At 36.1% G+C, this 26,431-nt stretch overlaps 1 protein-coding gene across 4 annotated transcripts in view; it reads right to left on the reverse strand.

Moving 5' to 3' along the window:
* LOC149774743 (uncharacterized) overlaps positions 1 to 26,431 on the reverse strand; it is a 175,623-nt gene that overhangs the window by 50,869 nt on the left and 98,323 nt on the right. For all 4 annotated transcript variants that reach the window (XM_089944808.1, XM_089944807.1, XM_089944809.1 and 1 more), the window contains 4 exons: positions 14,368 to 14,634; positions 9,953 to 10,489; positions 6,773 to 6,909; positions 2,889 to 3,000 (listed from right to left, as the gene is read on the reverse strand). In XM_089944808.1, the coding sequence (XP_089800934.1) occupies positions 2,889 to 3,000; positions 6,773 to 6,909; positions 9,953 to 10,489; positions 14,368 to 14,634 (1,053 nt within the window). The remainder of the gene's footprint in view (positions 1 to 2,888; positions 3,001 to 6,772; positions 6,910 to 9,952; positions 10,490 to 14,367; positions 14,635 to 26,431) is intronic.

The raw sequence follows: 26,431 nt of genomic DNA on the forward strand, positions 1-26,431 counted from the left end.
ACAAGTATTGTCTGTGATATGTACACAGAGTGCCATATACCATCATATGATCATTATGACTTTATAACAAACGAACAAGTATTGTCTGTGGGATGTACACAAAGTGCCATATACCATCATCTGATCATTATGACTTTATGACAAATGTACAAGTATTGTCTGTGGGATGTACACAGAGTGCCATCTGTCATCATGTGATTATTATGAATTTATGACAAATGTACAAGTATTGTCTGTGGGATGTACACAGAATGCCATTTATCATATGATCATTATGACTTTATGATAAATGTACAAGTATTGTCTGTGGGATGTACACAGAGTGACATCTATCATCATGTGATCATTATGACTTTATGACAAATGTACAAGTATTGTCTGTGGGATGTACACAGAGTGACATCTATCATCATGTGATTATTATGAATTTATGACAAATGTACAAGTACTGTCTGTGGGATGTACACAGAGTGCCATATACCATCATATGATCATTATGACTTTATGACAAATGTACAAGTATTGTCTGTGGGATGTACACAGAGTGCCATCTGTCATCATGTGATTATTATGAATTTATGACAAATGTACAAGTATTGTCTGTGGGATGTACACAGAATGCCATTTATCATATTATCATTATGACTTTATGATAAATGTACAAGTATTGTCTGTGGGATGTACACAGAGTGACATCTATCATCATGTGATCATTATGACTTTATGACAAATGTACAAGTATTGTCTGTGGGATGTACACAGAGTGACATCTATCATCATGTGATTATTATGAATTTATGACAAATGTACAAGTACTGTCTGTGGGATGTACACAGAGTGCCATATACCATCATATGATCATTATGACTTTATGACAAATGTACAAGTATTGTCTGTGGGATGTACACAGAATGCCATCTATGATATGATTATTATGACTTTATGACAAATGTACAAGTATTGTCTGTGGGATGTACACAGAGTGCCATCTGTCATCAAATGACTATTATGACTTTATGACAAATGTACAAGTATTGTCTGTGGGATGTACACAGGGTGCCATCTGTCATCATGTGATTATTATGAATTTATGACAAATGAACAAGTATTGTCTGTGGTACGTACACAGAGTGCCATTTATCATATGATCATTATGACTTTATGACAAATGTACAAGTATTGTCTGTGGGATGTACACAGAGTGCCATATACCATCATATGATCATTATGACTTTATGACAAATGTACAAGTATTGTCTGTGGGATGTACACAGAATGCCATCTATATGATTATTATGACTTTATGACAAATGTACAAGTATTGTCTGTGGGATGTACACAGAGTGACATCTGTCATCAAATGACTATTATGACTTTATGACAAATGTACAAGTATTGTCTGTGGGATGTACACAGGGTGCCATCTGTCATCATGCGATTATTATGAATTTATGACAAATGAACAAGTATTGTCTGTGGTACGTACACAGGGTGCCATTTATCATATGATCATTATGACTTTATGACAAATGTACAAGTATTGTCTGTGGGATGTACACAGAGTGCCATATACCATCATATGATCATTATGACTTTATGACAAATGTACAAGTATTGTCTGTGGGATGTACACAGAATGCCATCTATCATATGATCATTATGACTTTATGACAAATGTACAAGTATTGTCTGTGGGATGTACACAGGGTGCCATCTGTCATCATGTGATTATTATGAATTTATGACAAATGAACAAGCATTGTCTGTGGTACGTACACAGGGTGCCATTTATCATATGATCATTATGACTTTATGACAAATGTACAAGTATTGTCTGTGGGATGTACACAGAGTGCCATATACCATCATATGATCATTATGACTTTATGACAAATGTACAAGTATTGTCTGTGGGATGTACACAGAATGCCATCTATCATATGATCATTATGACTTTACAATAAATGTACAAGTATTGTCTGTGGTACGTACACAGAGTGCCATTTATCATATGATCATTATGATTTTATGACAAATGTACAAGTATTCTCTTATGAAGGCTACCACATTATCATTCTGATAAAGTCTACCACAATATCATTCTAATGGAGTCTACCACAATATCATTCTGATGGAGTCTACCACAATATCATTCTGATGGAGTCTACCACATTATCATTCTGATGAAGGCTACCACAATATCATTCTGATGAAGGCTACTACAATATCATTCTGATGTAGTCTACCACAATATTGTGATAAAGGCTACCACAGTATCATTCTGATGAAGGCTACCATGATATAATTCTGATGGAGTCTACCACAATATCATTCTGATGAAGGCTACCACAATATCATTTTGATGAAGAATACCACCATATCATTTTGATGGAGTCTCCCAAAATATCATTCTGATAGAGTCTGCCAAAATATAAATCTGATGAAGGCTACCACAGTATCATTCTGATGAAGGCTACCACAATATCATTCTGATGGAGTCTACCACAATATCATTCTGATGGAGGCTACCATGATATCATTCTGATAGATGCTACCACAATATCATTCTGATGGAGTCTACCACAATATCATTCTGATGGAGTCTACCACACTATCATTCTGATAAAGGCTACCAAAGTATCATTCTGATAAAGAATGTGAATAACTAGACAGGCAACAAAAAAACTGGTCCATTATTTTGCCATTTAGCAATGTCAGATATGCCAATTATTCCTTCCCATGAAACATGCTGAGGATGCTGGTTTTATCATCTTTGTACCTGTGTTATACCAATTAGTTTACCTATGACATCTGCTGACAATTTTGTCACTGCCTGTGTACTTACATGTCTAATGACAAATTTAAAAGTATTTATCTTCTTGACATACCTTTCTTAGTGAAAATGCCTCTAATCCGTTTCAGAAGTTTAGGTTGCTTTTTTGAAAGGGCAGGTTTTGATGCTGCATCTGGGACCAGTTTCGTCTGTTCTTCCTTCCTTGCCTATAAATATGTTTACAAAAGAGTGTGAGCATTCAACTTAAAAATGATGATGGAACAATTGAACATGTTATAAACAGTATATGTAATGTTATTCTTGCTTTAATATGAAATTGTCTTGTGACCCAATTCAACCATTTCTTTTCATTTCCCAAAACATATCCATTTCTGAGATGTAGGACAAATAAAACAAGAAGCCTACATCTTTCAAGTGCACCAATACTCAAAGCATTTCCTGCAAAACTTTAATGTGAAGCTAGTAATCACACAAGCCAGTACTCACACAAGCTAGTAATTACACAAGCTGGTAATCTCACAAGCTAGTACTCATACAAACTAGCACTCACTCAACCAAGTACTCACATCACACAACCTAGCACTCACATTGTGCAAGCTAGTAATTGCACAAGCTAGTAATCACATTAGTACTCACATCATGCAAGCAAGTTATCACACAAGCTAGTACTCACATCATGCAAGCTAGTAATTGCACAAGCTAGTACTCAACATCATGCAAGCTAGTAACTGCACAAGATAGTACTCACATCACACATACTAGTACTCACACAAACTAGTACTCACATTACATATGCTAGTAATCACACAAGCTAGTAATAACATTAGCTAGCAATCATAAAAACTAGTAATAACACAAGCTGGTAATAACACAAGCTAGCAATCACAGAAGTTAGATGTAATTTCTAAAGTAATCAAGTTCAGGAAGTAAATACACCAGCTTGCCAAACTGTAGATTGGTAGCCATAAAACCAGGCATACAGCAATAACAATGCCATTGCTATAGGATGTTGCTTTGGACTCATTCTTGAAGAGTGTGTGAAAATCATTACAACTTTATATTTTCTACCTCCATTATAGCTTAATACCAAATGAGATGATATGAATGTTTGAAGTAAAGCCATTAAAACCATGAATGAAGTTTTCTTCCAAAACTTTACTTACCTGTGAATTACCAAACATGTACTCAGGAGTTAGTGTTTGCTGGGGAACCTCCAAAACTATCTGACATTCAACATCATTCAAACACAACTGGCACAAAGTTATCTTTAAAAAAAATGATCTTCAACAAGACCTACCATATGTGTATGTAAAATAGTCATTGTTAATAATGATGGAGATACTGCAGGACGAATTTTAAACCTAACTTTATACCATAGCCAATGATACAAAGCTGTTCTGAGAGACTATACACCCATATTCCAAGTCTGGCCAAAACTGAATGAAAATTATGGGTTCCAGGGTGGTATCAGGAACATCCAATCAAATGCAAAATCACCTTAATAATATGCATGGATTTTGCTCACTGCTGAACTACATGTAATCTAAAATATTGATGATATAAGTCCACATGCCAAGTTTGATTAAAATTGGATACAAAATACAAAGAATAAATGGTAACAAGCAATTCATGATGGACTCACAACATACATATGACACACAACTTACACGTAACAAAACATACACAACAACACAAAACATGCACATGACAGACAACATACGCATAACACACAACATACAAATGACAAATAACAGACATAAGACACAATATACGCTGAATGAATCTTCTAAGATGAACCACAATGGAATTCAACCCTTTTGTATTGTCTTCGAAGCTTGTATTTTAAACATGCATTTGTATAACTTCCTTAATGCATGGTTCAAATGACAGAATGTCTTGTCCAGGACCCAATGTGACATTCAACTTAATGATATCAATGAGTGTTAATGACATCAAGTGAAATGAGCATTATGTGTGATATCCGATTATTTCATGTGGGTTACGATAATAGTCAAATTGCTAGCATATGACAGAAAATCAAACAGTACTTCCAATTGATACATATCTTAAAGTTAACAACTTGAAAGTAAATTTTGATTAACATTTTTATTTTTTAAGCACACTCTCTAATATTCAATGACCTAGGCAAAATATCAATGACCTTGAATTAAGGTGTTCATTTTTCAGTGACCTTTAATGATCATGCGAACCCTCTATAATTTTTAAGTGTATGCATCTAAAACCTTGATTATTTAATAAAAGTTACCAAATTTACTCAACAATATCAGAAATATGATTTATTTAATTCATTAATGTACTTGTACAGACCTTGATCACCGAAGCACAACATTCTCTGCTTGATCAAAATCGAATGTGATATATGGCCTTCAGAATTGCAATAATTTCAATCAGATTCAAGACAGCACTACTGGGGTATTTTCACACCAACCCAATTGTTTTTGCACACACACCCACCCCACTAATTTCAGAAGCAGAAGGAATCAAGGAAGTAAAAAATACACAAAACTTTATCATTTTATTCATTGAGTTATAAGTTTTAACTTAACTGTCACCAGGAGGTACCAAACACTGTCAACTTGTTAGCATTTAGAATGTTGTTCTTGTTGTTGTTGTTGTTGTTATAGCGTTTAACGCCATTTTTCAGCACAAGATAGGCTATACATGGCGGCCAGTATAACTGGTGGAGGAAGAACCCTGGAAAACCCAGGTAAGAACCACCGACCCACGAGAAGCTACTGGCAGGCTTTCCCACGTACCCACGCTAGGCGAGCCTTGGAATCGAACCCACGCAGACAGAGGTGAGATGGCAGTGATCCGGAACGGTGAGCGCTTTAGACCACTCGGCCACTCTGGGCCCCCATTTTAGAATGTGTGTGTGTGTGTGTGTGTATGTGTGATTTGGTAGCTTCATCAATTTTTCAGTGACATGGCTACGATGTCTGCAGTGTGGCAGCTTATAGTGATGTCTAGCACTGAGGCATGATGCTGCAGACATGTAGCATGATGTCCCACCCAGTCACATTTATCCAGACACCAGGCCTAACCTCTTAATGCTGAGCGAGGCAGCTGTTAGTACTATTTTGATAAGTCTTTGGTATGACTCGGCTGGGGATCGAAACCACAACCTCCTGCATCTGAGTGTTTAGAAACAAAAGCTATTTTTCCAGCAACATGGTCACCATATTTGCTTGGGCCTATCCATGTTTCAAGCAATATATATGATGTAGTTCACTGTCTTTGAAAATTGCAAGAATTCTGTATATTTTGGATCTGCATCTCTTTGAACACAAGAGTTCCTCCTATTTATTTGTTCAAAAATTTTAAGAAATTTTTAAACTGGACATTCCAAATACTGGACTCAGACGACACCATTTTTACTGAAATAGATAATTCAAGAAACAAAAAATAGACAGTCAGTCAGTTTGTTTGTTAATATCAGAAGCATCAGTTTCCATTTCACGGAGCTAATGTTTTCCAATGAAATTATTTGTCTAGATTATTGGGCATTTTTCAAGGTCAACTGAGCATTATCAAGTACCTTTTGGAGCTGGCTTGAATTTTATCACTATCTGGTAACCATTAAAGTTCAAGCACTTTCCATTATTGTTCAAACCCAGGTAAATTAATTTACTTATGCTATACAAATTTGTTCTTCAAGATGCATGAATGTTTAAACAACTTATTAAAATAACTGATGCATGAAATAACTGTGCTATTATTACATACAAAAATGACAACTTGGCACTCTTATGCACTGAAATAATTGTGTTAGTCTTACCTTATTAAATTACAACTTCATACATTGATGAAATGAAATAGCTACCATTTTTACCTGATGACGTTACAAATTGAAGCACTCCTGAAGAATTATCCTGTGTACACAATAAGGTACCAGTTCACACATTCAGTGAAAAGTGTTAATACTACAACATTCAGGAATTTTGAAAAATGTTTTACCTGTGGAATAGCATCAGCATGTGTTCCCACTAAAATAACAGGGGGAGGGATGACATAAGATGGTGTATGATATTTCATGTTTTCTTTGTCTGGTGGTGCACAGGAATGGATGGAATTCATCCAAACCTCAACTAGCTCTGAAAATATCAGGAAAAAATGTATTAATAACAATCTCAGTACAGACAAAACAACTTACTTTCTGACAATTATGATATTTTATACAACAGTATTGACTTTATGAATAATCCAGTTCAAGACAGTTTCAAATGAATCTGTGACAGAATGAAATGTTTTAAGATGGTGCAAGTGTTCATAAAATGATAAACTGTAATATTGCAGCCAAATTTAAAAAGAAACAATGCCTGAACCGGTTTCAGGAAATAAGTGTAATCAATTAACCATGTGCTCATACAGCGTATGAGGCCAGCACAAGGCTGAACTATAGTATCTCAATACTGCGAATTCTGGCTCAGCCACTCACCCCCCTTGCAGAGGCCTAAAAGGTGTTGTCCTACAGTCTCCTGTAGTACCCACTGTCTTTGTTAAGATTGCTCCAAATAGTCAATGTATGATCCAAATCGACTGAACCAAAATGACCCATGCTTCTTGAAGAGCAAGGTTACATGTAATTGTAAGCAAAGAAACAATTCCTGAAATATTGGAATACTTATAAGCAAATAAAAACTGCCTGAAATAATGCTGAACACCAGTAAGCAAATAAACACTGCCTGAAATTGTGTTGAACATTTGTAAGCAAATAAACACTGCCTGAAATAGTTGCAATGCAGAAACACTTGATCACTCATATTTTGGATGCAATTGTTTTAAATCTGGGATACAGAAAATCAACTACCCAGGAGTCCTCCGTACACATGCAATAGCTGGACGGCAAAATCCTAGGCTTGCCAGTCCTGCTTGAACCACCTGCTGAGTGGGAAAATGTGCTGACCAATTGATCATTTTAGCTGTGCTGATATTTACAATGACAGCCTTCGGTGGCTGAAAGGCCTCCAGATCTATATGTTGTCATTACAGTACCTCAGAAGTACATGACGCAATAGTCTGGTGGCATGTACAAAGACTTCGACTAGCTGCTGAGTGGTGAGAAAATGTGTTGATATTTACAATGACTGAATTCCGAGGCAGAAAGACCCAGTGTTGTACATGTGATCATTATAAGAGTACATCAAATAAACAAATTTAGTTTTAATTTTTGTGTTAGTTTCCTAGTGTAGCAAAATAAGTAGTGCATGTTACCTCAAAATCAACACACGTTGAGACTTAGAAAAAATGCTGTGTACAAAATTTGGATACGTATTTTGGGGTTAAACGACAAATTGATGAAGATTGTAGTGAGATTCAAAAGAGTGCTGAAGCTGCTTGAACAGATAGTTTGATGGAACAGTAGCTAAGTGTTAGAAGGTGTGATGCCTGGTTTAGTGTTTGGGATAAGGCCTTCTCTTGAATTGACAAAATTCAGTCTCACTCTAATAGAAAAACTAAAGCTATATGTCAGTGGTGTAAAGAATTTGGAAAATTAAACTCAAAGACATGCACTTGCTCTTCTCATCTGTCATTTAGCCACTTCAGATATGCCCAATATGATAATGGGGACTGCAAATGTGGCTGGTAGGACTAATATCTGTACCAAAATATGAGTCCTGGACTCCTAGTTTTAAAATCCTAGCGAGACCTCTGCTGAATACTTGTAAGCAAATAAACACTGCCTGAAATGGTTGAATAATTGTAAGGAAATAAGCGCTGCCTGAAATATTTAAAAACCTAGTATAAGCATATAAACATCACCTGGAATATTTCAGCACATATAAGCAAATAAACACTGCCTGAAATAGATGAATAATTGTAAGCAAATAACACTGCCTGAAATAGCTGAATACTTATAAGCAAATAAACATTCCCTGACATATCTGAATACTTGTAAGCAAATAAACACTGCCTGAAATATCTGAATACTTGAAAGCAAACAAACATTGCATCAAACAGTTGAACACTTAGAAGCAAATAAACACTGTCTTAAGTAGCTGAATACTTGAAAACAAATAAACACTCCCTGAAATTGTGTTGAAAACTTGTAAGCAACAAAAATACACAGCTTGAAATAGCTGAATAACTGTAGGCAAATAAACACTGCCTGAAAAAGATGAATATTTGTAAGCAAATAAACATTCCCTGACATATCTGAATACTTGAAAGCAAATAAACACTACCTAAAATATTTGAATATTTGAAAGCAAATAAATGCTGCCTGACATCATTCTGAACACTTGGCAGCAAAGAAATACTGCCTGAAATATTTTTGATTACTTGTTCAAAGTAGCCTTGAGGCAAATCTAAAATGTCTCTCATTTTGTGGGAATTTTAGCTCGATATACAAAAACACATACAAGTTTGTATGATCATGACAAACGTTGGCAATACACTTAACATAACATCCTTTTCATCCAATATTCCTGAATGAGTACCTGCCGAGCATGTCTTGAATAGATACTTGCCCAGCATGCCCTCAATCAGTACCTGCTCAGTATGCCCTCAATCAGTACTTGCCCAGCATGCCTTGGATCAGTACTTGCCCAGAATGACCTGAATTAATAGTTGCCCAGCATGCCCTGGATCAGTATTTGCCCAGAATGACCTGAATAGTTGCCTAGCATGCACTGGATCAGTAGTTGCCCAAAATGACCTGAATTAATAGTTGCCCAGCATGCCCTGGATCAGTATTTGCCCAGTAGATCCTTGATTATTACCTTTCCAGCATGCCCTGAATCAGTACTTCCCCAGCAGGCCCCGAATTAGAACTTGCCCAGGCAGCATGACCCAAATCAGGACATCCCCAACATGACCTGAATTAATAGTTGCCAAGCTTGCCCTGAATCAGTAATAGCCATGATTGTCCTGAATAAGTACTTGCCATTATATCCTTTTTAGAGAAACAACAGATAGCCCTGAATCAGTATTGCAAACTCGGGCAACAAATTGGAAAATGAAATGGGCCATTAGAAATTCTGATTTGCCATTTAGAACTGGGCATGTAAACTTTCTATCCTGAATAGGCAACTTAAATACTGTGGGTCACTAACAGTGTGCTATCTAAGTAAAGTTATTTTCTGGTAAAGAATGAAGTAATGTATCATCGCACAGCAGAAGCAGCCCGGAACTCACCATGCACTCTGCACTTCATTATCCCCTTCCTGTCAAAGTAACATTCATCGTCTACCATATCGTCTATGTGTCCACTGATATCTGAAACCAAGAGGTATATGGCACGTCTTGATAGGAACATTTGGTGCGTTGTGTAAAAGGCGTACTGCCCTGCAAAGTCCCACATTGCCAAAGGTGCATATTTGCCTAAATAATTTTTTATTTTATCTGCATTCTTTTGCAACAATTGTAAAATTTCCCTGTTGGGATCCTTCATGCAACTTTCACTGGAAACATTTTCTCCAGATTCTGATCTAACCGTGGTGTGTACATCAGACTTTGGAAGATTTCTCGGAACTACAGAAGAAGGGAATCCTACTTGCTGACTAGTAGTAGATGGCAGAGGTTTGACCAAGTCATGTTGAGGAGAATCGATATCAGTTATCTCCCCTTCATGAGGGATTACAACCTGTTTCTCATCAGCAGCCTGACTCTGTGCTGGTTGTTTCTCAATCAGAACCTTGGCAAGCCGCTGTAGTCGATAATCCTGTTCTGAATCTATAAATAAAAAGAGCAGTTTACACAACTGAATTATGTATTGGATCAGACATTCAAGCTGAAAATGTACTCAAGAGTAAATTGCCAGTAAGGAACTAATTTTACATCTCACTAGATGCAGATTCTATGCAACAAATTTAAGTACAGGTGTTGCAAACACTTTAATAAGAATCCAGAAATCCAGATTGATTTGCCTTGAATTTTACCAATGCAAAGTCCAGTGGGCAGATGGATCATGTATAAACTTCTAATAATACAAGAATCTTTCAACAAAATAAAGGATGAAGATGGAAAATAATACCAAGGTACATTTGCGTACTAATGCAGGACTATTCAGGAAGCATAAATGTTTATTTTTTATATACTTATAATTATACGTGAACTAGAAATTTTATTTTGGAAAACACCATTGACAAGAAATATTGTAAACTACTAGTTTTAACTGTATCAAAAATGTTCCAAGTACACGACTAAATTTTCTACAAAGGTATTAATCCTATAATCTAAGATCAAATTTAAACACCTAGTTTATGCTACTGCATTCCACCTCCTTGTAAGTTTGCAATTTTTCTCTGCGGCATATAGACTATCACATGCTCATGATTGGTGAAAATTGCAATCAAGTAAAGCCCCCACGTATGTGTTCACCACTGCACTGGTTTTAAACTTAGGGTAGGTGGATAGTTTATTTTTTCAACATATATATATATTCTGGGAGGAAGAAAGTCCTACAGTTGGCAATGAAAAGCAGGGACTGTCAGGAGACCAGAAACATATTTTGTTTGGTTTAAAATATATTAGTAAGTGAGGTACGATGTATGTACAAGTGTAGTACAATAAATGGGCAAGTATTCTAAAAGTGAATTAGCTTCCTATACATATATAGGTAGGTGTTAAAATCTTGATGCAAAAAGTGGCCACTAAAAAAAAGTTCTGTTAGTGAGACAATGCTTATAATTGCCACGCCTTGTGATTTTATTATGAATCATATCAAGAGATTACCAAAAACACAAATTTAACCTAAATCAGTCAGAAGTGAAACAATGATCATAGTGACCTACTTCTGTACAGAACATATTGTATACAGAGATGCATTATTATTCTGAGTAGCAGACCACATACCGGTACATTCCGATTCCATAAACCTTTGCAAGCATGAGACTAATGCAGAAATTGAGGCATTTGTGAATTTATATAACTACACATCTAGCTAAAAAGACCCCTCACCTTCACTCCTACTCCAGAATTATACAAGGAAGAATGGACCAACATCACAGCTCATGCAATTTCTCCATGCATCAGAGTGGGGGAGTTAATCCTATCCATGCTCACACCATGATAGTGCTCCACAGTGCAGTGCTAAATAGCCACAATCCACCATTCTCACTAGACAGGCACACCATGATAAAGCTCCACAGTCAATGCTAAATAGCCACAAACCACCATTTTCACTAGACAGGCAATCCATGGTAAAGCTCCACAGTGCAGTGCTAAATAGCCACAAACCACCATTCACTAGACAGGCGCACCATGATAAAGCTCTACAGTGCAGTGCTTAATAGCCACAAACCAGCATTCTCACTAGCAAGGCACACCATGATAAAGCTCTACAGTGCAGGGTTAAATAGCCACAAACCATCATTAACTAGACAGGCACTCCATGATAAAGCTCCACAGTGCAGAGCTAAATAGCCACAAACCACCATTCTCACTAAATCAGTAATACAGTTACCTGTCGCTGCCATGTAGCCGAATGTTTCAGACAAATGCAGAAATTGAGGCGTTCATGAATTTATATAGAACTACACATCTAGCTACAAAGACCCCTCACCTTCACACCTACTCCAGAAGAAAGCATGGACCTACATCACAGCTCATGCAATGTTTCATTTCTCCATGCATTAGAGTGTGGGAGTTAATCCTATCCATGCTCACGCCATGATAAAGCTCTACAGTGCAGTGCTAAATAGGCACAAACCACCATTCTCACTAGACAGGCAATCCATGATAAAGCTCCACAGTGCAGTGCTAAATAGCCACAAACCACCATTCACTAGACAGGCAATCCATGATAAAGTTCCACAGTGCAGTGCTAAATAGCCACAAACCACCATTCACTAGACAGGTACATATAGTGCATCTCTAATGCAGAGGGTACATACTGACATTACTGACATTTTAATAGCCAAAACATGAAGACCATACATGGAAAGACTGAGATGTCACAGTGATTTAAAATCAGAAACCATAAAGCTCCACAGTGCAGTGCTAAATAATCATTCTCACTTAATCAGTAATACAGTTATCTGTCACTACCATGTAGCTGAATGTTGCTGTAACAAAAATTGTTCACCTTATAGTACAGTCAATCCACAGCTATTATACAGCAGCAGTCTGTGTCACTTTTGTAATTATCATTATAACCCACCCACCCCCAAAGATAAACAATTCACTCTGGAGTGTAAGAACCAATGCTAAAAAGAGATTGTTATATATAATGACCAAAACAGTGCCGTCATAATGACATCTAATGATAAATGATTGAGGTATGTCCAAGAAATAGTGATGGCCCTTCCTTCATGGAGTTTGACTGTCATGAATAAAATGCAGTGAAGACCGATATGATCTCCATCTCTAGACAGTGAGTCATATCCATCTCAATTATGCATGGCAACGCTGACGGAAGGGGAAGACAGTCACAAATCACACATAACCCAATAGCCAGACCTTTGGAGAATTTGAAACGGGCTACCTTATAACCTACGACTGCAGACCTGCCAAACATGACGAGACCATCTCAGAAAGGCAGTTGACATTTTTCCATAAGTCTGATCAGTTTCCAGTAAGGTGTAACAAAATATCCTAAATTGCTACTGTAAAGATGTAAAAAGTATTTAAAGGTTCAGTATTCGAAAAACCTGCAACAACAGTAAACATTTTGTTGAACTGAAAAGTTTGTAATATACACAGAGACCTTGTTTACCACTAGTACGGTTGTAAAAACTTCAGTTCCAAACCCTGTGCAGCTAAATGGGCTGTTGCTACCTCTGTATAATTCTTGGTAACTTTTTTCCATTTTACATGACGACGGCAATTGTATCTTCCACCATAGGACACACTCAAATTAACATGTGATGTCCAATAAGCATAATTGTGTCCCTTCCTGCTTGCATTCAAAAGAATCTGAATATTCCTTTAATCATTTTTCTTCCCTGCTGATTATTAACACATTTTGTCATTGCTTGCTGGATGTCATTTTTTTTTAAATTCCAAGGTAAAAGTTTGATCACGCATATGCTTTGTATGAAACAATATGTGTAGTTTAAAGTGTCTGAGGTACTGCTGTAAAGTTAGTCTGGTTCCGTGACTGATTTCCCTAATTTTCATATGAAACCAAGATCCAAATCAAACACAGAAAAGCCAATCATCCTATTTTTTTCAGCAGCAATAATTTTTTCCATAGTTTTTGCTTTTATCCAGTAAGTCAATATTTTAAGGGTCATTTTCGTAAGCCTTACAGCAAAATCATAAAGACTGCCAGGTCTGTGATCGCAGAGACTGAGCATGCTCTGTCCTCAGAGTGGAAGGAAATATCTACTGTTGACAACAAGGATACAATATTTATTCATTTTCAAGTGTAACAATCACAGAAAATTCTTCAATTTGCGTCATACACAAATGGAAACTGAAGACCTGCTTTGACAAATTTACATCTGCAGATGCTAACATCTGTGGTAGAATGACTCTCTTTATTTGAAAGCATTGAACACAATGTCAAAAGAATCAAAGTTCCTAACATGAATAGAGGGCAAAATTTCTAGAATGTAAGAAGAAATCCAAAAATCTGAAGCAGAAACATTTGATCTGTACACAATTACCTTTTTTCAGCAATGTCCATTCATGGCTGGATAAGGAAACATCACAACAATGCAAATGGACATCTATGCCCTCTGTGCTTTGTCTCTCAGAGATGTTGACATCCTTTCCAAGAAGCCGCTTTATGAGGGTTGTCATGCCGACACCCAGATGTCCAACAACCATAACTCGTATACTGTAAACTTTCTCCTTTCCATCTTTTAGTGCATTTTCAAATAGTTGGATGGATCTGTCGTCCATGTTCAAAATTTCTACTGGAATTCCTTTACCTGTAATTGATAATTAGTTACATATTACTAACATACAAACTGAGTAAACTAGGATTACGTGTTGGACCTCCACTTCCAGGTTTAAGTCTACTGGGAAGGACCCTGATAATAAGGCCACAGAATATATCTCTGTTTCCAGTTTCTCAACTTAAATCTACTTTTTTAATGAACAACCTAATACATTTGTCTCACTATGCAAACTGAAAAATGAAAACAAATTATTTCTGAAGGTTACAACCAGTCCAAATCCATTTTCTTTCATTGTTAACATTGTTAGACATTATGTTCATCAATACTTTTACTGTTATCCCAATATATTTCAGTGCCTACTGGACAGAGCCTAGAAAGCATCATTCACTAATGACTACCTTTGCATTTTAAGGGTGAATTCATTCATAAATATATCAATGCATCAATACTTTTACTGTTATCCCAATAAATTTAAGCACCTACTGGACACAGCCTAGAAAGCGTCATTCAGTAAGGACTACCTTTGCATCTTAAGGGTGAATTCATTCATAAATATATCAATGCATCAATACTTTTACAGTTATCCCAATATATTTAAGCACCTACTGGGCACAGCCTAGAAAGCATCATTCAGTAAGGACTACCTTTGCATCTTAATGGTGAATTCATTCATAAATATATCAATGCATCAATACTTTTACAGTTATCCCAATACAGTTCATTTGCCTACTGGACACAGCCTAGAAAGCATCATTCAATAATGACTACCTTTGCATCTTAGGGGTGAACCCATTTATAAATATATCAATGCATCAATACTTTTACTGTTATCCCAATATATTACAGTGCCTACTGGACACAGCTTAGAAAGCATCATTCAGTAAGGCCTACCTTTGCATCTTAAGGGTGAATTCATTCATAAATATATGAATGCATCAATACTTTTACTGTTATCCCAATATATTTAAGCAACTACTGGACACAGCCTAGAAAGCATCATTCAATAATGACTACCTTTGCATCTTAGGGGTGAACTCATTCATAAATATATCAATGCAGCAATACTGTTCCGATACACATTAATACAAGAGGTGGAGAATCTAACTAAAACAATATTAACTGTATGCAAGTTATTTTTAACTTCAACCGTCATGAGTAATTATTAGTCATATGCCTTGTTATTCCTTAAACTGAAAATTCAACTAATACAGCTGTTGCAAGCACAGGCACCCATTTTTGTTAGTAAAAATGAAAGACTTGAAAACACTCGCTTTCTGCAAATTAACACAACGTGATGTTGCTTGTAATTTGTACCTCTACACCAATTCCATAATTAGTTATCCCAAGGACAAAGTTATCCCAGGGCGTAACATCATCAACCTCCGCTTTGCAGAGGGCATTGATGGGCTGGCAGGCAGTGAAGATGAGCTAGCCACCTTAGTGAAGAACCTGGATGAAATATCTTCCAGATTTGACATGGAGATATGCGCTGAGAAGACAAAACTTATGACAAATAGTGGCAAACAAATCTCAGCCAAGATTAAAGTCAGAGGACATGAACTGGAAACAGTGAGCCAGTTCAAATATCTTGGTTCCATAATCACTGAAGAATGATCAAGAGCAGAAATTTTGTCAACAGCAGCACAAACAATGGCAGCTATGTCAAAGCTAAGACCCATCTGGAGAGACAAGAATATCTGTCTGAAAACTAAAATTAGACTATTGCGAGGTCTAGTCATCTCAGTCTTTTTGTACTCATGTGAGGCATGGATCCTGACAGCAGAATTACAATGAAGAATCCAGTCACTTGAAATGAGATGCTACAGAACCATCCTTGGCATCTCTTACATGGACCACATCACAAATGAAGAAGTGCATAACACCATCAGGCGCAAAGTAGGCCAATATGAGGACCTCCTCACCACCGTCAAAAAGAGAAAGCTGAAATGGTATGGCCATGTCACTAGAGCCAACAGTCTATCCACAACAGTCCTGCAGGGCAGCGTCCAGGGTGGCAGAAGGAGAGGTTGACAGAGAAAAAAGTGGACTGACAACATCACAGAATGGACCGGGGAAACGTTTTGCGGAGACACAGGCATTGGCACATGATCGAGACAAGAGGAGGGAACTGGTCAGATGTTCAGCAGCACAGTGCCTCAACGACCACACTAGGTCATGAGACTGATGATGATGATGAAGGACAATACTAACTTGAACATATAACTGAATTCTTATACCAAATGATACAATATGTAATTTGATTGTAAAATAAATTAGAAATGAATAGAATTCATATAATTTAGAAGAAATAAAGTAATTACAAATTTACTTTAAATAAATATTGCTTGTGCTTAAAAAAACTTTAAGCAAAAATTTACTGCCCAAAATATTACCTAAAGCTACATAACTATATAGTAAAAGTAAAAACAAAGTCATAAATTTGTTAGAATATTCAAACATGAGCTAGTACGGCAACTGTACATCAAGTCAATTTTCACAATGATTATATAAAGAACTTACCAATTTTCACAATGTTATATAAAGAAGTTACCAACTCGATATCTTACACATTACTTCATTATGACTGTATTGTTCTCCCCACCCCCAACAAAATCATACTGTGTTTACAATTTCACTCATAGTAATGGTTCAGAACCTGTGTTAAGTTATGCATTCTTACAATATTACCAAGGTAGACTGCATGACAACGGAAGTCAGCGTGTGTTCATGCCAACAAAGTAAAGAACTGATAAGTCAGTGTTAAATGCAATGACATATAAAATGAAACAATGGGCTATGAACATATTGAGCAGGTATTGTACAATCTTAAATGGTTAACTACAAATTGTCATTAGTCCAATTATCAAGGATGCCAGCATCTTCGCTAGCCAAGTTTCCAATATGTTAACCCTATCTACACCTTGGTGGATTGAACTGATATATTAGTGCTTTGTCCTAGCGACATCTATTGGAATTCATGAGTTGCCTCCCCTAGTATGTAATGCCAATTAACCAACAGTGTGTAACAGCGGTGCATTGTACATCAGCCAAAGATGGTGGAATTAACGGACTTCAAAAGGATACTTTTAAGTTTAATATTGTAAGTGTGACAATGTACCGGAGAGAAACCATTGCATGTTCATTTGAGTGAAAGGTTTTTGTACAAACATGGACTGACAGGGGGCGTCATTGCTTACTTATGAGTCCATTCAAGTTGTATGCTCCCCTTGTCTCGATCATGTAAGAACAGTGTTCAATTTGAACAACTTATGTTTGATTGGATGCACAGTTTGCAAATTCAGAGACCTGAAGCACAGAAATATCTGCTCAATACAACAAGGTATAGATTGGGTTAACATATCAGAACCTTGGTTAGCGAAGATGGGATGCCAGCCATTAACATTGATTTTCCCTACTTTCGCTAACTCAATACCCGTAGACTACACCAGCTAACAATTATTTGAAGGAAACAAAACACAAAATCATAGAAAATATTAATGTTACTCATTTGAGAAATTCAGCAGCAATGCATAGATAAAAAATTGAGACTAAATTAAGCAGCATGTATAGTGTTTACCATATACACACATGTATATTTCCCTCCATAAATGCAGGTTATTATAATGATTAGTACTGTATATATAATGTACTAAGCAATTCAATTACTGGACAATAACAGCTCAATTAGATGCACAAATCAATTTTGAGAATTTATTTTAAAAAATGTTAGTACCTCTTTTTAAAAAAAAGAAGTAGATCAATACTTTTCTCATTTTGAATATCGCTGAAAACTTGAAATTGCCAACAAAGCACTAGACTTTGTTATTACACAGTCTAATCGCTGAAAACTTGAAATTGCCAACAAAGCACTAGACTTTGTTATTACAATGTGTAATCACTGTAAACTTGAAATTGCCAACAAAGCACTAGACTTTGTTATTACAACATGTAATCACTGTAAACTTGAAATTGCCAACAAAGCACTAGACTTTGTCATTACAACATGTAATCACTGTAAACTTGAAATTGCCAACAAAGCACTAGACTTTGTTATTACAACATGTAATCACTGTAAACTTGAAATTGCCAACAAAGCACTAGACTTTGTTATTACAATGTGTAATCGCTGAAAACTTGAAATTGCCAACAAAGCACTAGACTTTGTTATTACAACATGTAATCACTGTAAACTTGAAATTGCCAACAAAGCACTAGACTTTGTTATTACAACATGTAATCACTGTAAACTTGAAATTGCCAACAAAGCACTAGACTTTGTTATTACAATGTGTAATCGCTGAAAACTTGAAATTGCCAACAAAGCACTAGACTTTGTTATTACAACATGTAATCACTGTAAACTTGAAATTGCCAACAAAGCACTAGACTTTGTTATTACAATGTGTAATCGCTGAAAACTTGAAATTGCCAACAAAGCACTAGACTTTGTTATTACGTGTAATCACTGTAAACTTGAAATTGCCAACAAAGCACTAGACTTTGTTATTACAACATGTAATCACTGTAAACTTGAAATTGCCAACAAAGCACTAGACTTTGTTATTACAACATGTAATCACTGTAAACTTGAAATTGCCAACAAAGCACTAGACTTTGTTATTACAACATGTAATCACTGTAAACTTGAAATTGCCAACAAAGCACTAGACTTTGTTATTACAATGTGTAATTGCTGAAAACTTGAAATTGCCAACAAAGCACTAGACTTTGTTATTACAACATGTAATCACTGTAAACTTGAAATTGCCAACAAAGCACTAGACTTTGTTATTACAACATGTAATCACTGTAAACTTGAAATTGCCAACAAAGCACTAGACTTTGTTATTACAATGTGTAATCGCTGAAAACTTGAAATTGCCAACAAAGCACTAGACTTTGTTATTACAACATGTAATCACTGTAAACTTGAAATTGCCAACAAAGCACTAGACTTTGTTATTACAATGTGTAATCGCTGAAAACTTGAAATTGCCAACAAAGCACTAGACTTTGTTATTACGTGTAATCACTGTAAACTTGAAATTGCCAACAAAGCACTAGACTTTGTTATTACAACATGTAATCACTGTAAACTTGAAATTGCCAACAAAGCACTAGACTTTGTTATTACAACATGTAATCACTGTAAACTTGAAATTGCCAACAAAGCACTAGACTTTGTTATTACACTGTGTAATCGCTGAAAACTTGAAATTGCCAACAAAGCACTAGACTTTGTTATTACAAAGTGTAATCGCTGTAAACTTGAAATTGCCAACATAGCACTTGACTTTGTTTGTACAAAGTGTAATCGCTGAAAACTTGAAATTGCCAACAAAGCACTAGACTTTGTTATTACAAAGTGTATTTATTGGGAGAGCTTGAGTTAGCTACATTTCACTGTCAGTACAACAGTGCTGTTAATGATTTTGTTAAGGACTGCATTGAAAGGTTATGAGTTGGTACCATTGTCACACTGCCAGTACAACAGAGTGCTGTTAATGATTTGGTTAAGGACTGTATTGAAAGGTTATGAGTTGGTACCTGGTCACATTGTCAGTACAACAGAGTGCTGTTAATGATTTGGTTAAAGACTGCATTGAAAGGTTATGAGTTGGTACCTGGTCACACTGCCAGTACAATAGAGTGCTGTTAATGATTTGGTTAAGGACTGCATTGAAAGGTTATGAGTTGGTACCTGGTCACACTGCCAGTACAATAGAGTGCTGTTAATGATTTGGTTAAGGACTGCATTGAAAGGTTATGAGTTGGTACCTGGTCACACTGCCAGTACAACAGAGTGCTGTTAATGATTTGGTTAAGGAAATGTTATGAGTTGGTACATGGTCATACTGACAATGCTTTAGGAATTGAAAAATGGAAACTCGACAAACACCATACTACATTTGCTAGGGAAAAAGAACAACTGTTTGATAGATTGATCAAAATTAATATAGCCTCAGACAGTTCATGCTAGTTGAAGAGTTCAAGAATTGTATTCATAGTGCTATCTTGATGAGTGGAAACTTGGGAAAATGCTGTCCTAACATTGAATGATTATTCATTGGCTCTCAAAGTTTGATTCGTCAGTAAGTCTTCCTCTCAGCAGTTTTTGGTACAACTTCATCTCAGTGTCATATGAAAACTTCCAAATCTCAGAACTTTTAGAAATCAAACTTCTGATAAGACTGAATAGAAATAATTATTTCCTCCTATGCCAACTTATTGCAAGGAGAAGGGGCACGTCATTTCTGATTGTTACATTAGAAACATAAGCAACAGAAGTATGAGCTCTCTTCTAAAGATGCTTTTTCTAAGCGGTCAAAGTAACAGTTTTGCAATGATACACAAAATTTGCCAGTGACCATTGTGAGCAGGTGAGTGCAAAAAGAAGGTGACCCTAACAGCATGTCTTAATGTAGTTAGCAACTGGAAAGTATTACATCATAAATTAAGTGGTGATACATTTATGGGAGTGTCTAATTCCACACTGGCAGTGTTTTGAAGTTTTTAAAGAACATGTCCACTATGTGTGCATTTAAGTGAAAACTATCTGAACAGGGAACTGTGAAAATATTAGAGGAAAGTCTGAAATACCCTGAATGAGATTGCATCACATCAGACAAGGAACACAGGGAATATATTTGAGGAAAGTCTAATATACTCTGAATGAGACTGCATCACATCAGACAAGGAACACTGGGAAAATATTAGAGGAAAGTCTGAAATACTCTGAATGAGATTGTAACACATCAGACAAGGAACACAGGGAATATATTAGAGGAAAGTCTGAAATACTCTGAATGAGATTGCATTATATTAGACAAGGAACACAGGGAATATATTAGAGGAAAGTCTGAAATACTCTGAATGAGACTGCATCACATCAAGACAATGAACACGGAATATATTAGAGGAAAGTCTGAAATACTCTGAATGAGACTGCATCACATAGACAAGGAACACAGGGAATATATTAGAGGAAAATCTGAAATACACTGAAAGAGATTGCATCACATCAGAAAAGGAACACAGGGAATATATTAGAGGAAAATCTGAAATACTCTGAAAGAGATTGCATCACATCAGACAAGGAACACAGGGAATATATTAGAGGAAAATCTGAAATACTCTGAAAGAGATTGCATAACATCAGAAAAGGAACACAGGGAATATATTAGAGGAAAATCTGAAATACTCTAAAAGAGATTGCTTCACATCAGACAATGAACAAAGAGGCTCATTATATATGAAATTAAGAGTACTGATTAACTGACAGGTGGATGGTGGAGTTTCCAAGTATGTAACAATACTATTACAGGATTGGATCATCATTTTTACGAAAGAAAAGGCCAAACATTTTATTTTTTCTAATAATGTCAATTCTAATAAGCAATAACCTAACATCAATTATAAATAGATACTGCTATCATGTATACCACTAAAAGCAAAGTCATGATACAAATACAATTCTGAATTTAATCCACTGAGATAAAAATACAGGGCCTCTGTTCTGTCAGCATGGGTTCGAGTCTCAGATTTGGGCAATGTGGGTATGTGAGAAAGCTTGCCAGTAGCTTCTCGTGGGTTGGTGGATCTTTCTGGGGTTTTCCCGGGTTCTTCCTCCACCATTTATACTGGCCAACATGTATAGCCTATCTTGAGCTGAAAAATGGCATTAAACCCTACAACATCAACAGGTCCTGTATTAAATCTAATGACAACAAATGATTTGTATGACATTTCAAAGCCATTACCCAGGTTAAACATTCTTCTAGGAAGCAAACTTTTTTAAAATGCTGCCTCTGAACCTGATGTTGTATGGGGAAATTATGTGTTTATTGCAATAAATTGTGGGGATAATATCATAGTGAAACAGCAAGGAAAATATCATAGATAAACTGCAATGAACATATAGCAGTGATTTTCAGGAAAGCAAGTCAATCACCATAATGATTGGAGGTAAAGATGTTAATAGCTACTCAAAAATCATGCCTTATGAAAATAAGACATGTTTATTGGCATAATTCGTGAGGAAAACAGTGCTGGTAATCAGTCTGGAAAAAGGGCCAATCACCAAGACTGGCACCTGGAATGGCAAGAAGTCAAGACTTACAAGACTATGATTTTACTAGAAATCTATAAAAATAAGCCCAAAGTCATTTTTTTGGGTTACACAATGACACACTGTTTTGTGCTGAAAAGACATCAAAGGAAAGCTAATACCATGTTTTACCAAAGAACAGCTCATTCATCATTTCTGCAGTCCAACACTTACATAATCAGAATCAAAAGAACTTTCATACTTGAGGGGTGAGGTATGTTTTGATACTTATCTATAAAAGCTTCAATGTTATCAGAAGAGATTCTCTGGAATCACCATTACATGAAATATTCGGGCCTTTAATGTTAAACTGGGACAGTAAAACTCTCTTTCAAAATAAATTCCTTGCACAAATGAAGGCAAATTTTAGAAAACCAAATACAAAACAGAATTATTGATTGGTACTGATGATGAGAGAAGCATGACCACTGCCACTAGTATGACATTTCCAAAGACAAAAAGAAAACTTTGCATTAAACATGTAAATAACATAGCATGGCATAAAAGTAGACAAAATACCAAAGACAAGCAAGGGATGGAACAGAAACTGCATAGGAAATATTTGGACTGGTTAGAGTTGCACATGCAGATGGTGGCATGGAGTTCAATACAAGACATTTCTGAGGAAAAATGTATAGCAGTGGGGCATCATGATGCAGACATGTGGCATCATGTCTCACCAAGTCACATTATCCTCAGACACCAGGATGACCAGTCATAACACTAACTTCTTAATGCTGAGCACCAAACAAGGCAGCTGCAAGTTCCATTGTTTTAAGTCTTCTGTATAACTTGGCCGGGGTTCCAACCCGTGACCTCCCACACCTGAGGTGGACACTCTACCACTGAGGCTATTGGCCCAGTCAGTTTATGACCATAGATTTGTAACAATATATATATATGTGCATATATATATATATATATATATATATATATATATATATATATATATATATATATATATATATATGTATATATATATATATATATATCTCTCTCTCTCTCTCTCTATATATATATATATATATACTGGGCTAGAGGCCTAACGTACTGAAACTATCTGTTCTGCTATGTTAAAAATTTAAGAAGTCTTTTCATAAAAAATAAGCAGGAAAGACATGTACAATATGCTAAGTATAATTAAACGTCACCTTTTTAGCAACAGTTTGGTAGATTGACTTCCCTCTCGCTATTACGAGTTCTTATTCCATGAACAGAAATACTCGACAACGTTGGAATGATATGTGCAATTTAAATGGATTTTAGAAAGGCTTTTAATAAGGTTTCCCACAAACAATCGCTCAGTAAACTCTAGTTGGTATTAGTGACCAAACTATTAGATTGATGAAGAACATCCTTAGCGATTGAAAAGAACTAATTCATATTAGCAGCAATTACTCTACTGGGGTTCTAACCCATGACCTTGCGCACCTGAGGTGGACACTATAACAACGAGGTCATTGGCCCAGTCAGTTTATGACCATGATTTGTAACAACTGGGTCCCATACTTCATGGAGAAGAAATGCTACTAGTGGTATACCACAGTCATCAGTATTGGGCCCCATAATACATGTAAACTTTACTAATGATTTACCTGATTGGATAGCTTTTGACAACAGCAACATTTATAGAGTCAGTTTATTTCAGGAAGATGTAAACATTATCCAACAAAATGTGGACAATCTGTTTGTCTTGAGTGCAAAGTAGCTCCTAAATTTCCATCCTGAGAAATGTACATGTCTGAAGATATGCAACAACAATGGGTATGTGTTGACCATCATTGCGCTATGAACAAGTATGTTGGAGGTGTGAATGATGGAGAAAGACATTGGTGTTAATTATGACAAGCATTTAGCGGTCAACAAACCTAACCAAATTACTGTCAAGAAAGCCAATCAGATAGCATTATTCGATGGATAGCCACCTCCATCTATCATAAATCACCCTGTATATTATTCAAAGCCCATATCAGATCTCACTTACAATATGCCAAATGTAAGTGGAGTCCATATAAAAAGAAAACATTGAATCAATATAAAATGTTTAAAGAAATGTTACTATAATTCTGAAATTACAATGACAAAATACCATAGACTGTGCTGATAAGTGATATAGCCATTTAAGATCTTTCTGGAATTTATGACCAGACAGCATCAGCCAAGCTGTTAATGATAAACCCTAATACTAGTACTTGTCTGGAAGTTATGGTTAGAAAGCTTCAACCAGGCTATTAATGATAAACCGTAGTGCTAGTACTTGTCAGGAATTATTGAACAGAAAGCATCAACCAGGCTGTTAATGATAAACCGTAGTGCTAGTACTTGTCTGGAATTATTGAACAGAAAGCATCAACCAGGCTGTTAATGATAAACCGTAGTGCTAGTACTTGTCTGGAATTATTGAACAGAAAGCATCAACCAGGCTGTTAATGATAAACCCTAATACTAGTACTTGTCTGGAATTATTGAACAGAAAGCATCAACCAGGCTGTTAATGATAAACCATAGTGCTAGTACTTGTCTGGAATTATTGAACAGAAAGCATCAACCAGGCTGTTAATGATAAACCGTAGTGCTAGTACTTGTCAGGAATTATTGAACAGAAAGCATCAACCAGGCTGTTAATGATAAACCGTAGTGCTAGTACTTGTCAGGAATTATTGAACAGAAAGCATCAACCAGGCTGTTAATGATAAACCGTAGTGCTAGTACTTGTCTGGAATTATTGAACAGAAAGCATCAACCAGGCTGTTAATGATAAACCCTAATACTAGTACTTGTCTGGAATTATTGAACAGAAAGCATCAACCAGGCTGTTAATGATAAACCGTAGTGCTAGTACTTGTCTGGAATTATTGAACAGAAAGCATCAACCAGGCTGTTAATGATAAACCCTAATACTAGTACTTGTCTGGAATTATTGAACAGAAAGCATCAACCAGGCTGTTAATGATAAACCGTAGTGCTAGTACTTGTCAGGAATTATTGAACAGAAAGCATCAACCAGGCTGTTAATGATAAACCGTAGTGCTAGTACTTGTCTGGAATTATTGAACAGAAAGCATCAACCAGGCTGTTAATGATAAACCCTAATACTAGTACTTGTCTGGAATTATTGAACAGAAAGCATCAACCAGGCTGTTAATGATAAACCGTAGTGCTAGTACTTGTCTGGAATTATTGAATAGAAAGCATCAACCAGGCTGTTAATGATAAACCCTAATACTAGTACTTGTCTGGAAGTTATGAACAGAAAGCATCAGCTAGGCTGTTAATGATAAACCTTAATACTAGTACTTGTCTGGAAGTTATGAACAGAAAGCATCAACCAGGCTGTTAATGATAAACCCTAATACTAGTACTTGTCTGGAATTTATGAACAGAAAGCATCAACCAAGCCATTAATGATATACCCTAATACTAGTACTGATGGTGACAAACCAAAAGTTCAGAAAGAACACTGTGATCATGACATATGGGAATCATCACTTCATGAACCAAGTAGCAGACACATGGACCAGTTGACCACAAAAAGCATTCAATGCCACAAAAGTGAAAACATCTGAATGAAGAGCAGAACGATGCTGGAAAGACCATATGATGAAAGATGTTAGTGTGGGGTGTTCAGAATAAAGAAACACTAGACACAATAAGTTACTGTCTCCAAGAGTTTTGGATCAATGAAATCAATATAAATCACCGCTCCAGTTGCCTAGTGGT

Source organism: Sinohyriopsis cumingii, unplaced genomic scaffold, assembly GCF_028554795.1.
Source record: "Sinohyriopsis cumingii isolate HCF-2022 unplaced genomic scaffold, ASM2855479v2 utg000160l, whole genome shotgun sequence".
In the NCBI taxonomy this organism is placed as follows: Eukaryota; Metazoa; Mollusca; class Bivalvia; order Unionida; family Unionidae; genus Sinohyriopsis; species Sinohyriopsis cumingii.